We start from the raw sequence: 17,468 nt of genomic DNA, 5'->3' as shown, positions 1-17,468 counted from the left end.
CTTTAAGCTGGGTTATGGAGCATGCCTGCTTTAAAAAGTGGCTTCAGACTCAGACTGTGTTGCCATACCCAGAAGCAGGGGATCTATGATGCTTCCAGGATTTAGTACAAAAGTGTTCATGTTGGTTTAATTATTTTTTCCTTTTATAGAACCCTAAACTTTTACTTTACAATATTTGTTGAGGTTTCTGTACAAAGCAGGACTATAGAATTTCTTTCATTTTTCTAGATATATAGCTCATTTGTAAAGCTTTCAAACATGTAATTAGTTTGTTTCTTTTCTTTAAAACAGGATACTCGGTTGCTGCTGGGGAATTTACAGGAGATTCTCAGCAAGGTGAGAGACATTGCTGAACGTAAGTCATTTATAAAACATGGAGAAAAAGTAAAATGACATAAAAAGACCATCTAAAAATGCAATTTTCTTTGCTACACGAAATGTATATAAATAGAATCCCAGAATGTGCATGATAATACTTTGTAGATTCTTAAGTCTCAAAGCATTTCAGAAGACTGAATCCCAAACATTATAAATCTAGTCAAGTAATAAAAAAATTAGTCTAGTAGTCCTGTGTTATGAATGAAAAAAAAATGCAGATGATTAAATGGCTTAGACAAAAGCCATGCTAATTTCTGGGATCTCATGTTGAACATGGTCAAATTAAACTCCCCACCCAGCAATAACCCTACATCTCCACACCGTGTCCTTTTTCTTTTGGGACACGCCCAACCCAAAACTAACAGGATAAACTAGTCCCTCTTCTCACGTGTGGCCCTCACCTTCTGTCCTCTATTTTCGATCCTCTGATTCTGTATCCACCTTCACCTTCCAGTGGCCAAATGCTACCTTTTTTTTTTTAGGCCAGTTTCAAATCTCATTTCCTCCAGAAATCCTTCCTCAGCTTCCTTTTTAAAACTCCTACATCATCTCATTTTTCCTTTCCTAAGGCATTGACCAGTCACTCATTCGTCAAATATTTTTTTGAGTACCTACTACACACCAGGCTATGTGTTACGTGTCGAACACACAGAGGTGAAGAAATGGTCCTTAATCTCAGAGTTTACAATCTATTGGGGCTGATACACGTTAAACAATAGACATAAAATATCTGATTAGAAAATTGTAGTAAGTGCTAGGGTAAAGTTCTAAACACAGAACTAATCCCATTCTTGACCTAATCACCTCCCAGAGGCCCCCAACTCCTAACGCCATCACTTTGAGGGTTAGGATTCCTCATATTTATTTCAAGGGGAATGCACATTTGGTCCATAGCAATACCTATCATATGCAAGACAATGAATGGTAGCTTTTACTTTACTAGTAATATTTATTGAACGGCTTAATCAGCAATTAATATTTGCCATTTTTCATCTTGTTTCCTATGGACCTAAGTGCTTGTCACTAATGTGTTTTAACTAATTCGCAAATAATTAAGAGTAAATGAAATATGGCCATTATTAGGAATCATCACAGATCTTTTCATGGTTTCATGTTGACATTTGTAGAAATGATAATAATTGGAGCCACTTTAAAATGGAGTTAGAGCCACCATCCCAGAGGAACTGCCTTGCACGTCATACGCATCACACCTTTGAGCAAAGTAACCTGTGGACTGAGCTTAAGGCAAAACTGTGTCTCAAATAACTGTTTGCAAAGATAACCGGAAATCAGATATGACTACCTGACTGATGGCTAATGGACTGAAAATTAAAAACGTTCTTTAAAATTAGCATCACAGTGTTAACTTATTTGCACCTATAGAAATTATTTCCTTCTATTGATGTAATTATTTCCTTTCCTTTCCCATAAATATCCCTGGCCTTCACCTCCTAACCAGAACACTCTTTGGGGTTTTGCCTGAATCGGTGCTTCCTGAATAGCTATTCTTTTGGATCCCAAATAAATGCTTGTTGCCTCTCACTCTGGCCTTTTATTTTGAGGTTAACACATACAAATTATAAATTCATTAAAAAATTTATTGCTGTTACAGATGTTGAAGACAGGTGTTTTTTTTCTTTTTTTTTAATTTTAAGTTTTTATTAAATTTGTTGGAGTGACATGGGTTAATAAAATTATATAGGTTTCAAGTGTATAGTTCAATAATACATCATCTATATATTGTATGTTCAACACCCTTTTTTTCTTTTATAAGAACATTTTTCTTTTAAAAACAAGCTAATTCATAAAGGTCTTTTTTTTGCACCATGTTCTTCTATAAGATGTTAAAAGGCAATTTATTGTTGTGGTTAAAAGCGTGGACTTTGGAGCTAGACCACTGTGGGGTTTAAACCCTGACTTTGCCACTTACTAGCTCTGTGACCTAGTTACCTAACATCTCAGCGTTTCTATTTCTTTATTTCTAAAAGATGATGATGATAGTATCAGCTACATCAAAAAATTCTTGTGAAGATTAAATGAATTAATCCTGTATATTCATAGAACAGTACAATGCCTGACACATAAAAGTACCATTTAGATATTAGCTGTAAAAAGAAGAAAAAAAAAAAAACCTTGGGTTAGGGGCCATAAGAGATATAATTGAATCACTATCACCTTTATAAAGTCATTTCTTAACAATCACTTAGCTACTTAGCAAAGAAAACTGCAAAATGTGCCAAATGATTTTTAAACGCAGTGCTTGGCTCTCTCACTGGAAAGCTCTCCAGAGAAGCATTCAAATCTGACGCAAGGAAATTAATGGTAATGTGTGACCGCTCATCCTAGGGAGAGATAGTAGGAAATAATAGTGATTTTCCCGTCAGAGCTCAGAAATATCTAGAAAATGCATCCAAGTTTTAAGTAAGTTTTAAGTAAGTATCTAAAGTAAAGGCAGCATCAGAGATCATGATCTGTTTATTAAAACGCTCCAAGTCCAAGGTTACCCATGTTCGCTATTTACTTAGTTAGATGAGAAGGAGGGAGAATTCTATGAAAAACAGTGAGCAACTTGATGATACATCAGAGAATTTTAATGCTCAATCCTTTAATCCTGAGTGGTACGCAGACGGACTTCGTGGAACTTGAACCTTTGAACTTATATGCAAATTTTTGTATGTATGTGAATTCTTCTGGTGAGAGGATCCATAACTGTCACCTAATTTTCAAATGTGTTCGTGACTCAAAAAAGATTAAGAGAGTCCATTTTCATTTTAGAGTGAGATGTGATGAGCTAAGTCCCAAGAGAGGGATCCAGCCCTAATGCATCCCAGGAAAGTCATCTGATGTGATGGAGAGGATGTTGGCTTTGCTGCCAGTTCTTCGGTTCTTACCTGCTCTGTATGGTGACGGAACCTTTCAAAGCCTCAATTTCCCAGACTTCTGAAAAGGGATAGGAATGACTGCTTTTGAGAGGTTAAATGAGGGAGATATTATAAAGAACATGCTCCATTGTCTGATGGGTAGAAGACATTCGATAAATGCTAGCCTCCTTTCTGCTTCTCACTAGTGGACTTGACGTCCGCATCATGTATTTGGAAGCCAAGGATCTAAATTTTTCCTGAACGTAGTGTTGATAGTAAGAGACTGCTGAGGTTTTCGCCATGAGCTATTGAAATGGTTCTAAGAGAAGTCTCCTATTTCCCCTCCCCACTGAATATTAAGGTAGTTGAGTGACAGTTCTCTTAACTTGCTTCAGGTTCCAAACAATATACTGTCCTGATTGTTTTTAAACGGTTATGAACACTTTGAATCAATATTACATTTAATAACAATATTACATTTAATAGTGTTGTGGCCAGATGAAGTTATAGACTCCAGAGTTACTGAGCATGGTGATGGTTGATTTTTAAAACAAAATTCTGAGTGTTTGTGGGATGTGAGAAGTAGTGGTCGTCACAGATCTCAGATGGCGTAATCCCCCTTAATCTTTCTTGGTTGACAAATCTGATCCTGAAAGCAGTCAGCTTCATTATATCTGATGTAGTCTGTTTTCAGGTGCCAGGAGAATTTAATTCATGCCACATAAAGTAGATTGAAAACCAAGCAGTGAGCTGCCAGTTTTAAAAGCCTTTCTGGCCGTCTATCCAGATGCCTTAATTTTTCTGAACTCCATTTCATTCTTCCCTCATGTGGCTGTCATTGAACTAGCCATGCTCCTGTGTAAAGTTCACCCCACTGCTTTGCACCAGATCTCATCCCCTCTCATGACTCAGAGATGCGACTCTAGCGATTCTGGATTCTCTACCTCACATCATTGAGTTTTCTCGTCCTACTGGATCATTCCTGCCAACATACAAACATGCTGTATTTCTTCCATCTTAAAACAAAAAACAAAACAAAAAAAAACAAAACAAAAACAAACACAAAAAAAACAAAACTCTCTTATCTTACTTTCCCTTCCAGCTACCACCTGTAGATCTCTGCTTCAAAGGAGCCAGCACTCTTTTCTGCTGTACCTCTGCTAATTCCACGGCCCCTCTTCTGTTAACATCACTCCCGTTAGACCACACCCTATCACTCGACTGACGCCGCTCTTGTCAAGCCAGCCAGAGGCCTCCACGCAACTCATCGTCCTAGACTATCAGGCACACCTGGCAGACTTAATCACCCCGTCTTCAGTTCCTCCTTTGGCATCCTAGACGCTGGCAGCTTCTCCTCCGTCTCTTTTACTGATTCTTCTTTAATTTCCCTCACCTCATTCACGTGTCCCAGGGTTTAATACTTGGACTCTTCTTTACTCTTTGAATTCTCTTTGGGTAGTCTCGTTCAGTCTCGCTTCCTTGTCCAGCTCACACTGAATTCCAAGTTCATGTATCCGGTTCTCTACTCAACGCCTCTATGTGAACAGCTATCCTCAACTTAATGTGACCGTAACCAAACTCCCGACCTTCCCGCCGACACATGCTCTATCCTCCGTCATCTCACTAAGTGGCAATGCTCAAGCCAAATACCTCGACGTCAGCCCTGTACTGTGCTCTGTCTCTCACACCCCATTTACATCTTATCCGTGAGCAAATCCTGTTAACTAAATTCTCAAAATCAGACCAGCATCTGGCCATGTCTCTCCTCCTCCGCAGCATCTCCTCTGATCCAAGTCCCCAGCGATGTTATTGCAAGAGCTTCCTAACCGGCCTCCCGCCATCCCTCCTGTAGTCTAAGCCCGGCAGCCAATGTGGCCCTTTAGGAACAGAAATCAGACCATGTCACTTCTTCGCTCCCAGAGACGCTCCAACTCCTTCAGTCTAAGATGACCTAAATGACTCTAATCGTGAAGCCACTAATTACTTGGACCTTATCTCCTGTTGCTCTACCCCTCACTCCCTGTACTCCAGCCACCCTGGTCTCCTTGCTGCCCTTTGAACGTTCCAGACACGCTTGTACCACAGGACCTTTGCACTTGATCCCTCTGACTAGAACATGCTTCTCCCGGATGCTTCTCTCCTAGTATTTACTTCCTTGCTTTCCTCAGTCTTTGCTCAAGTGGGACCTTTTCTAAGTCCTTCCCTAATGACCCTAATAAATCGCAATCCTTCCTCATCCCAGCTCCAGCCCCCTGTACCATTGTACTGCTTAGTTTTCTCTACTATATGTATCCGCTTCTAATATATTACCTAATAGACTCCGTTTGTTAAATTGACCACGTCTTCCAGCTAGAGGATGAGATCTTTGAGAACGGGGAGTTTTGTCTGTTTTGTTCACTGCGTGTCCTATGTTTGTCTCTAAGTATTTGCTCATTAAATGAGTTAATTTACTACAGAAAAGTCTAACATCTAACCCCAAATTAATCTTCTCTGATTACTAATGCTAAGAGCATCAGTGCCCAGCTCTGCTAGAGTTCAGTGCATGGGATGGAGTTAATGCTGGAATTTGTGTTCTAACTTTAGGGGGAAGGGGGATTTGAAAGGAAGGAAGCTCTCTTCCAGGCCCTTCATCTTTCAGTTAAACTAAAATTTTAACCCCGATGAACTACATAATAGTTTAGGTTTATAGAAATGAGAGCTAGAACCGTGTTTGATAATCAGCGTTTCCAACTCCTACCTATCTCAGATGACTGGACAAAAATCAGGTTCCAGTGACTCACCCTGGGTATATAGCAGAGCCCAGGACCAAAGCCACTGCTTTCTGAATCCAGAGCCAGATAAATGTCTGTGCCGTGGAATAGGCAGCCCCTCTCCACCAGAGCTGTGTCCTGCATCTCCAGAACCGAAGCGTCCTTCCCCGGGTGATTGGCTGTCAGGTTGCCTCCTAATCCTGCTGCCAACAAACAGTTCCAGGGGGGCCAGACTCACATCACCTAGGACATGTGGCTTTTCCTTAGGCAACCGAAACTGGATTAACATGTTAGTGTGACAGGAGCTGTTACTTATTACACTGGGACAAAAGATGTCACCACAGTGAAAGCTACAGAAATCAGGGTAAGAGGTTTATCCTACAGATCACGCACAGACCTGAGAATCCAGACTTATGTTCTAGAGGCAGAAACACGTGGAGACTGAAGATGAAAACTGGTAAATCTCCATGTATGACTTTTGGGCTTCTGTTTCCTATCGTCTGCACCAGAAGCAAAATCCATCGCATGCCAAACCGTAACTTCAAACTGCCAGCTGTCTACAGGATGTGCTCATTTACGAAGCACTATCTTTAACTGATTTGTTGTGTAGCTTAAAGGTATACATGTAATTCACCTTCTAAATGACTATTTTTATCACCAGAATTGGTTGCTGGCGTTCCAAGAGGAGCACAGAACTTTGGATATGTGAGTACTAAGAATGCATTACAGGATATTTTTCTTATGTGTGCAAAGAAATGTTTTGTTTTGTACAACTTTTAAACTTTATCATGCCCTTTAACAGCAAGTGCCTACTGATCATGCTTATTCGTTTGCTAGATTTTTTTTTCCTGATCTATGTGCGGTATCAGCTACATAATTGGTGGGTCTCAGTGCAAAATTAAAATTCAGGGTCTGTTGTTCAAAACTATTAAGAATTTCAGGACAATGATAGCTGGGCATTAAACAAAGGGTAGTGTCCATCGGAGCATGGGCCCTGTGTGACCACACAGGTAGTACACCCATGAAGCCAGCCCAGTCTTTGTACATAATCTAGGAATGATTGCAGAGGATCTCACTATTGATGTGATCAACATTTTAATATGCCTTATATGACAGAAATAATAAAATCAATTGTTATCTCACTAGTGCAGCTGTCTCCAAAATTTTTGGCACCAGGGACCAGTGCTCCTATGAGAATCTAATGCCTGATGATCTGAGGCGGAGCTGAGGCGGTGATGCTAGCGCTGGAGAGTGGCTGCAAATACACATAAAGCTTCCCTGGTTCACCTGCTGCTCACCTCCTGCTGTACAGCCTGGTTCCTAACAGGCCATGGACTGGTACCGGTCCACGGCCTAGGGGTTGGGGACCCCTGCACTAGTGCATTAGTATTCCTAGGACTGCCATTACAAATTATCACAAACCGCATGGCTTAAAACAACATAATTTTATTCTCTCGAGAGGCCTAAAGTCTGAAATCAAGGTGGCTGCAGGGTCACGCTCCCTGCGTTGCATCTAGAGGAGGATTCTTCTTGCCTTTTCCAGCTTCAGGTGGCCCTGCCTTTCCTTGGTGTGTGGCAGCTTAACTCCAATCCGTGCCTCAGTGTCCACTGGGCCCTCTGCCATCTGTATCTATGTGTGTCCTCTCCTTTTCTTACAAGGACACCAGTCATTAGCTAATAGGGCCCGCCCTAAATCCAGGATGATTTTATCCCGAGATCCCTAACTTATTTCATCAGCAAAGACCCTGCTTCCCAATTGGAACGTGGAGTTTGGTGAGACACTACTCAAACCCCTTATAATGAGTTACCACAAAAATAGGAAAAGAAAATAGAACTTATGGAAAGAAAATCTTTTAAAATTAAAATATTTTAAATAATTGTTTTTAAGTCTAGTAAACTTGTAATGTTTTTAGATTTGGGGTTGGCAGAATGGATTAAAGGGAATAATTTTTCTATGTGAATAACATCTTAAATTTTCATTTTTTGCAGAGTCACAGTCTCCAATTTCTCACAATAGCATATGCACCAAAACGAATCTATATAAAATTCCTCATTAGATCAGTTGACTGACCATCCGATTAATTGCTCTCAGCATTCTTGAATTTAAATTTTATTTCTCTGCTTCAGAGTAGTAAGCATGCATTTTGTCTGAAAGAATCCCAGAATTAAACATAAACAAAAAGTTCAACTGGATTTTTTAAAAGAGATCATTCTTATGGGCTTACTTACATTTTTATGTTATATATAGCTAACTATTTATCAATCTTCCCCCAAATTTAAAGTGTTTTATATTGTAAATTTTTTTATGACTTTAAATTTTTTTCTCCAATTCTATATCAAATGATGTAACCTATCCAATTTCTGTGATTTCAGGTTTCAATCATTAACTCTACAGATATGACCTTTATTCAGAATTTCACTGGTGAACAGGTAAAGACATTTTAATATCAAATAATTAATGTTACTAGGTATTAATTAGTAGCATATAGTAATATTCATATCATCTATTTGTTCATAAAACAAATATTTACTGAGCACCTGGAAGCTGCTCTAGGCACTTGAACTGTAACGTGCATCAGATGAACTAGATTCTCAGCTCTCATGCAGCAGTGTAGGGGAGGCAGTTGGGAGGGATGACAATTTATTAACAAACAAATAAATGCCCATGATAATTTCAGATAGTGATGAGTAATATAAAGACAGATTCTGATCCTCAAAAGCCAAAATGCCACTATCTGCTGGGATCTGAGAGTAATCCTGTTATATAGTGGCCCTGTATGCAGAGTGACTGGTGGTAAGATCTGGGTACCCGCCTTCCCTCTGAGAAGACATGGGCTTCTCCTGGGTCCCACTGTGTTGGTCAGAATCAGTAGGCCTGGGCTCTCTCTCCTTTCCTCATTGTGACTGGAGCCCTCTCTTGATCCCAATGTTATATGGGGGTTGACCAGCTATCTGGTTCTGCTCCCTTCCTTACCCAGCCACTGGCTGACGTCTCATTAAGAATGGGCCAATTGCCTGAAAAGTGGCTTCTGCCATTCTCTTGCTGTAGCATGGCCTGGGGGCACCCTTCATCCACCACCCTGCGGTTGTCCTGGGTGTCGTGACCTGTTGAAATTGGCCACATTTCTTTAAACAAGGAATGTGGCACTGCCATCTAAGGGAGCCAGTCGTGAGCTGAATTACTTTCTCTGGGCAACCGATTTTCTCTCCCAACCACCAACCCAGGTTACCGAGGTTACCGAGGTTACCGAGGTTACCAGGTAACCCAGGTTCCCGAGCCACTAGCACACCTCCTATTCGAACCTGGCCGAGTTACACCTTGGCCTTCTGGATCATGGCATAAGATACTAAAATGCTCAACTCTTAGTGAGAGATACAAATTTGGAATAATATATTTGTCAAGCAATTTTGATTAATAGAGTTTTTTGAACAAACACAGCATTTCTGACCTTCCTCCTCCCCACGCCCCTCAAAAAAATTGGCGGTTTAATCTATCCATTGCTCTGTAATTTTCAACAAAGCATTTAAAAATGTCTCCCGTGATCCTCTCATGGTAATCATGGAGAAAAAAGGCTGGGGCGATAGTGAGGTTGGATGGATTTATGAATTTTGAACAACGATTCCCAAGTGGTGATAATTAATGGCTTAATGAAAATTTGGCGAGACTTCTCCTTTGCCTAGGTTCGCTTTACATTTTGATCACGAGACGCTCTTAAACATTGTTAAATAATTTGGCCTTTCTCGTCTTCGATACCACCTAGTTCTGCAATCTTGAACTTAATACGTCAAAGATGAAATTACTCTGAGTGAAGGCCACCACACAACACTTGGAATGAGAATTTTACCGTATGTATTTGGAATAGAGAAAAGAAGTAGGAGAATTGAATTACCACACATTTGTTCATTCTCATATTTGTTCCCTCTGCAAAGCGTACCTGGCACCTACTTTAAGCCAGATCCTGGTCAAGCAGTGCAGATGGAAGGGAGGACAACACAGACCAAAGTCTCTGCTTTCTGTGGTGCACACTTTCTGGTGGATTGTAGACCGATTAAATTAGTAGATGATGAGCAGCTGCTAGGTCACCCAAAGCATTGGATGGCAGTATATAGAAAACAAAACATCTTGACAAGTTGAAACTATAGGCCAAATCTGAAAATATTATAAAAACAAAAATTTAAGAGCTAGAATATGGGGAGAGTATGGCACAATGGTTACACTCAGGGAAGACTTAGGAATCTTAGTCGATAATAAACTCAATAGGAATTGATATTCAGATGTGGTTCCCCCGCAGAATTAAACCCCTTTTTATGCTTCAGTGATCTAAAGAGCCCAAAGCAGAGAGTGTGAGTCTACTTAACTCCTCCAGTCAGTGTGCTCATGGGGTATCGTATTTTCTTTGGTATATCACATGGGGTAGCTCTAAGAAAGAGCGGCCAGGATAGTGAATTAACTGAAAATATTCCCATATGCGATTTCATCTGGCAGTGAAATCAGATTTATTCTGTGAGGTTCAAAATTGCAGAGCTAGTTAGGATGAAGATCTAGTAGTTACAGAAGGGCCAGTGTTAGCAAAGAACGTCCTAATCATTGAGTTGCAGATTGAATGAGCTGATTGTTGAACATCTCCAGAGGGCGTCCAAGCAGATGTCAGGGGTGTTGAGGGGAAGATTAGGCATTGGGTCAGGACTAAAGACTAAATGATGCCAAGACTCCGTTCACATCCAAGAGCCTAAGAATTTAAATGCAAGAATATGCTGCGATGAGATTAGTCTTTCAGGGAGAATAGAGACCTGACCATAACAATGATTTTTTTTTTTTTAACACAAAATTTGTCACCGTATGGCTTTCCTTTGCAGATGGCATCGTATTTTGGATATGCGGTTGCGGTGTCAGACGTTAACAGTGACGGGTGAGTTAGTAAGAACCTCCTCACTCACTGTGTATTAGATTCACCCATGAAAGTGTTGTACTTTTTCCCTGATGAAACACATCCTTCCACGCTTCCTTGACAAGATAGAGGCTCTCTTGTCTGAACTTTTTTTTTTTTTTTTTTGGTTCAGGGCAAGAGGATACATCTATTAAAGAATTCTCTGTCATCCTAGTTTGTCTTTACGGAGAGTTTCCACATCTGCTACTTCTAGAAAAGGACTGTTTTACTTAGTTTCATCTTTAATTTTATGGATCGAATAGTCCTTGACCATTCAGAATCCATAGCCATTGAAGAATTTGCTCATCTGTCTCTTTCGCCCCTTAGCACGTGATACGGTCATAAAACATTTCCACATAAATAATTTTTTTTCTCCTGACATTGCTTTAACCAACATACTAATAACATCCATGGAGGAGATGAAATAATATATATATTTTTAAGATTATGACAGTAATTTACAACTGAGCTTGGGCTAAACAACATGACAAATTATGGTTTTGTTTAAGTCATTACTTCAAAAATAAATTATTATTAAACCTTTTTGATTTACTAAAAGCACCTAACTGACAGATAAAACAAATAACCAAATAACAAAACTAATAAATTGAGATGAATTAATTATCCATCTAATTAACATTGTTGGAACAATTACTATGTGCCAGGTATTGTTCTCAGTGCCCAGATTATAGTGATGAATAAGGCAGAATAGGTTTCTGCTCTCATGGAGCTCACATTTTTGTAGAAAGCAAATATCTGAAGAATCCTGACTGTGTTTCAGGATCCAGGATACTAAATACTTTAGATCCATCATCAACAGACAATAGCTGTGACCTTCGCACAGCTAGAAATGTGCTTTATATGTCACGTGGTGGCATATGATTGGAGTCACATTCGGTCACTTTTGCGCCTTTGGGAAAATATCTTTTTGATATTCTTTCATTGATTGTTTCTTGAGCATCGACTATACACTAGTACTATTTTACATGCTGGGATACAGCAGAGACCAAAATAGAAATCCCCACCCTCACAAAGAATACTAGAGTTGGGGGCGTGTAGAAGCTACAGACAGAAACAAACAAGTCAGGTAAAGAATGTGTTACGTGGTGATGAGCATTTTGAAGGAAGATAGTAGAAGGGCTGAAAGCAACCAACATGTCCCTTCAGTAGGTGAATGGATTAATAAACTGTTCTATCCTGACAGTGTAATATTATTCAGCGCTAAAAAGAAATGAGTTGTCACAGCATGAAAAGTCATGGAGGAACCTTAAATACATATTGCTAAGTAAAAGAAACTGATCTGAAAAGGCTACATACTGCGTGATTCCAACTATGTAACTTTATGAAAAAGACGAAACTGTGAGACAGTAAAAAGATCAATGGTTGCCAGAAGTCAGCATGGAAAGGAGGGGTAAACAGGCAGAGCGCAAGGATTTTTAGGAGAGTGAAACTACTCTGCATGACGCTGTGATGGTGGACCCATGACCTGATACATTTGTCTAAACCCACAGAGTGTGCAACACCAGGAGTGGCTCTAATGGGGACTCTGGACTCTGGATGATTATGGTGTGTCAGTGTAGCTCATCAGTGACAGCAAGTCCACCGCTCTGGTGGTGACGTTGATAACTGGAGACACTGTGCATGTGGACGTGGGGTGTGTGTGTGTGTGTGTGTGTGTGTGTGTGTGTGTGTGTGTGTGTGTATGCGTGCGCGGGAACTCTCTGTGCTTTCTGCTCAATTTTGCTTTGAACCTAAAACTGCTCTGAAAAATAAAGTCTATTGATTAAACTTATAAAAACAAAACAGAAAGGGCCTAGGGACTATGAGGAGGAATGCAATGTTAAATCAGGGAGATCGGGAAAGCTCGAGTGTGTTAAGGTGATGACTGAGGACAGCTCTGAAGGAGGTGAGGCGGCAAGGCACGATGATACCCGGAAAAGGGTGTTCCGATTCCCGGAGGCAGAAGCTGCTGGTGTAGTCAAGGAATGTCAGGGATGAGGGAGAGGTAGCAGTGAGGCCTGGGTTCACGAAGGTTTGCGAGCACTGCATTTTCTCTCAGCTGCTTTACCCCGGGGCCACCCACACTCTGTCGCAGATAGAATGAGTCTGTTTGCAAGAGGGACACCTCATCTGGGCGCTACTAGATGATTCTAAGTGAAGCAGAGGCTTGCTCTAGCTTCAGGTTCACAGGTATGCTGTCGGCAGGGTCTTGATGGCCAGAGGCCTTCTGAGAGCTCGTGGCCATAAGCCAGGTGAGGCAGCACAGGAGTTTGAGCCAGAGCAAGAGTAGCAGCGGGAAGTAGAAGTGGCTGCACTCCGGATAGATGTTAAAGGCGCATTTGAATGCCAATCTTATTCTGGAAGCAGATAATTTAAAATTAAATTGCTTTCATCTTCAGCTGTCTGAGTCATGAAAAGAAAGGAACGATTCGGACCACTATTCACAATTTCCAATCTGGATGAACTATATTTGTTATCAGAGCCTTTTAGGAAAAATCAAAACAAAACAAAACAGCTCGAGTAGAACTTGAGTCTCAAACATGGCATGTTGTCCAGATTTAGAAAGCCCGTTCTTTAGTGAAAATGAAAAATCCCATGGTGGCCTTTGGGATACGGGGAGACACATTTCTCTCAACAGATGGTAACACAACAAGCACATGGGCTTCTCCCCTGGGCGCCACACAGCATGTTATAGGACACAGATGAACTCAGCATGTTCTCCTCCGTGGTTCACTCCATTTTGAATCCTTTCAACTTTCCCCCAGTTTCACCATGTGTCCCACAGGGCATTGTCTCCGTCCTGGGAACACGTGCACTCTGATCTATGGCAGAGTTTTGTGACAACATTTACAGTACGTTTATTTTTTGCCATGTTAAGGAAAAAAAAAAAACATGAGAAAAGAACCTCATTGGTTTCCTGCCGATCGAAACAACATGGTAGTAACCAACAGGAATTTTTCAGTGATAATTTGGTCTTTTTTGATGGTTTTCAAAATTGCTATGCACACTATTTCTCTTTTTATTAGACTATATATTCTGAATTCTTTAGACTGCATTGAAAAATGCGTCCATCAACTTAATATTGCTATTTTTAAAAATAAAGTGCCCGTTGATTCTCAGAGTGTATATAATTTGCTGTTTTTAATTACCGAGATGCTATGTAAATTCAAGATCCTGTTAAAAAGGGGTATGCTATGGAAGCCACTGAAGACCTTTCATTCCAAATAAAGATAGACAGCTCATGTGAAGACTGAAATTACAATAATGAAGATATAATTTTCTATTGTCTTTGAAGCACCTGTGTTTCTAAAATCATCACTTGCTATCGTTGGCTGTCAGACAGATACAAACAGGGAAAACATGACATCTTGTGTTTCTGGGTTTATAGCTAGCTGATCCCAGGATGGGGGCCTGAAAACCAGACTTAATAGTGACAGCTGGTGTCTTCTTCACTCTGAGTGAGGACACATCCTCAGAGAAAGCACAAAACAACCTGTCTGAGAAGAGGCCGAAACCTGCCGTCCCTCAGAAATCTTAGCAGAACAAGGAAAGAAATGCAGCAGGCCGTGTGTGTGTCAGTGACTTTTCCTAAGCTCCTGTGATGGCTCTGTGTCAGACACCTGTAGCCTCGTTTTGAGAAAGAGCACTTTGGTCATTCTCAATTTCTGACCACATTTCCAACAGAGATCCTAAGGCTACATGGGATTTGCAGCAAACACAAATCCCTATCTCAAACACAGTTTTCCTGGATATTATATATTTGATGTCCCCAATTTGTTAGCAATTTCAAATGCAGACATCTCTATTCTCTACTGAAACTATTGTAAAACCTAATATTGCTATTAAGCAACAAAATTTTATCATGCATGATTAGCAATGTTTTTTTTCTTTTAAAGTGCCTTCATGTGTAATAACATGTGATGATCCATACTATAATCCAGTGACACTATTGAAAATTCACCCATGAGGAAACTGAGGCACAGAAGCTCAAGATCACACACTAATTAGGGGAAGGTTTTGATTAGTTCCCAGACCTCTTCTGCTGACTTTTACCCAACAAGTTTTTTCTTTTTTACTCGATTCGGTGAACTCTTTACTAAGTTCTTTAAAATACCTAGTAGGAAAAAAATATATTGTTTCAGTCTTCAAGGGTTTATAATCTGTAAGTATTAGGAATTTCCAATCCAATCAGTAAAATGACTGGCATGCGTCTCGCTTACTTTTAAACGTTAGGAAATGGGGTAAATTAGTATATTCGTCACTGAAGAAATTTAGTAACATATAGAATACTCACATAGAATACATATAGATTCTAATAACCTTAATTAAGGGTTGTAATGGAAGAATAAAATATATGTGTTTTACTCCATTTTGGCCGTTGGTAAGAATCTACATTCCTATTTATTAAGTGGTGAATTTTCCTCATTTCCATTATTTTTATAAGCAAGGTCTTACTTCCACTTTATTAAAATCTAAAATCACAATTTCAAAGTTATTTCACCTAAAGAAGTTTAAGATTGTCTTTATGATGCTAAAAACAACTGATTGGTGACTAAAAAAACCATAACAAAATGAAACAACAAAAAAAAACATTTGCTTACAGTTTTTAGTGTCATGGCATATCGGAAAAATCTGTTCGATTATATTAAAATAACTGCACTAGTCTGTTGTGTTTCACTGAGTCATTAGTTATGGTTCATAAATAATTTTGCAGAGCCTATAACTCTTACAATTTCTTTTTTTTTTAATTTACAAAGCCCTTTCTAGCTTTCCCAGCATTGATTAGTGATTAGGAATTATCAGTGGGTATCAATCATCCAGCAGAGTTCAGGACTAGAATTGAGACCTAATTCCTATTTTTTATCCAAATCCCAAATTCCTAATTTCCAGTAGCACCCCCTCCCACCTTTTTTTTTTTTTTATATAGCCTGAATCTTTTCTTTTAAGCCCTGGAGCTGAGTGGATTTGGGCAGCGACCTGGCATAGGATTAAGAATATCATTTGCCTGGTTGATTGTTCATGGTGCAGAATTTACGACTCCCCACATTTTGTGGAATTGAACTGGACTTTCCTTTCTCTGGCGGAGAGATAATTAAGAACTATTGTACATGAGGCTCCCTAGTGAACATCCTTTGACAGCACACGTCATCTTCTCTATCCATTAGACAACAAAAGCGAAGTCCAAATGCTCCAAAATCTCGACATCAAGGGGCAAAAGAGAGTGTCACTAAGTAATGTGACCAAATAAGTAAACTGATGGAAATTTCACCCCCGCCAGAAATTTAGACCAAACGGTTGCGTACATGCTGGTTGGTGGATGATATTGTGAAGCCTGTGACTGTTTTGAAAATGTAAACCAACCTGGCAAAATTAACTTCCGTTTAGTTATCTTAAGATAGCCAGAGCCTCAAACTCTGTCAATATAAACTCTGTTAGGAATTTCTGGACAAACTTAACAAGTGGAGATGGTATTTTTCATCTTGGGCCTAAGCAAGCAAATAGATTGTTTTTAATGGCTTTTGAAATTTATAGTATTTATACTATTTCAGGAATTTGCAGAATTATTATTTAATCCATTGGATTGTTTCTAGCCTCTGAAGGGCCAAAAGGAACTAGATTTAAAAAAATTCTTAGCAGTTAGTTAACTCGAGAGCTAAGTTTTAGAGAAAATTTATTTGAAAGGAAGCAGCTTTTGGGTAACTACGTTTTGGTGCTAGCTAGATTTAGTTCGAGTGTGTTCTCTCATACAGCAGAGATCACTATGATTGAAATAAGTAGAAAATCTAGAAAACTAAAACATAAAGAGATTATGAATTAAACTGATCTCTGTAATGCAATTGATGTTATATTAGTTCTTGCCTATCATAAACAATTAAGCTGATTAGATACTATAATTCTAGTATAGTCTCCTAATCTGTATTCTTTTAATAAATAACTGCATTCTGAAAATTAGTCACGGGCATTAGCATACAATATGAACTATTGGGAAAAAAAGAAATATAGAAAAGTTTCTATGTTAAATCAACACATTGACACCATTTAGCTGCAGAAAACTTGAATTCAGATTCTTCATATTGAATATTCCTGTTGGTAGGATCTCTCACTCTCTATCATTATATTTATGCTCTGCTTTTCAGGAACATATTTTTAATGTTTCTATATCAAACAACATGTAAAGGATGAGAAATAGAGCCTTGCATGGTATTATTAGAGTAGATTTAGACATTTTAAAAAAAAAACAAGTAAAACCTTGATTTTTAAGAAAACTGTGTTTAAACATTAGACATTTCAGTGTATATATACACTACTTTTATGAAATTTAGTGTATATATACTACTTTTATTAAATCGTTTTATATAATAATTAGATCTCATCAAAAACACCAACATGATCCAAACAGAGAATATAGTTTTTAGTGAAAACCTGATCATTAATATTATTTCTTCATAATTGTTATATATATGCATATATACATATACATATACACACACACACACACACACACACACACACACACAATCAGCCTGGTACTATGTATATATTCTCTTAAG

The 17,468-nt window shown here is 39.1% G+C and overlaps 1 protein-coding gene across 1 annotated transcript in view; it reads left to right on the top strand.

Moving 5' to 3' along the window:
• ITGA8 (integrin subunit alpha 8) overlaps positions 1-17,468 on the top strand; it is a 146,381-nt gene that overhangs the window by 34,037 nt on the left and 94,876 nt on the right. Inside the window, 4 exon segments of the mRNA XM_006906981.2 lie at positions 292-336; positions 6,651-6,694; positions 8,363-8,419; positions 10,847-10,899. Coding sequence (XP_006907043.1) covers positions 292-336; positions 6,651-6,694; positions 8,363-8,419; positions 10,847-10,899 — 199 coding nt within the window.

This window comes from Pteropus alecto, unplaced genomic scaffold (assembly GCF_000325575.1).
Source record: "Pteropus alecto unplaced genomic scaffold, ASM32557v1 scaffold11, whole genome shotgun sequence".
In the NCBI taxonomy this organism is placed as follows: Eukaryota; Metazoa; Chordata; class Mammalia; order Chiroptera; family Pteropodidae; genus Pteropus; species Pteropus alecto.
This window is presented reverse-complemented; position numbering and strand designations above follow the sequence as displayed.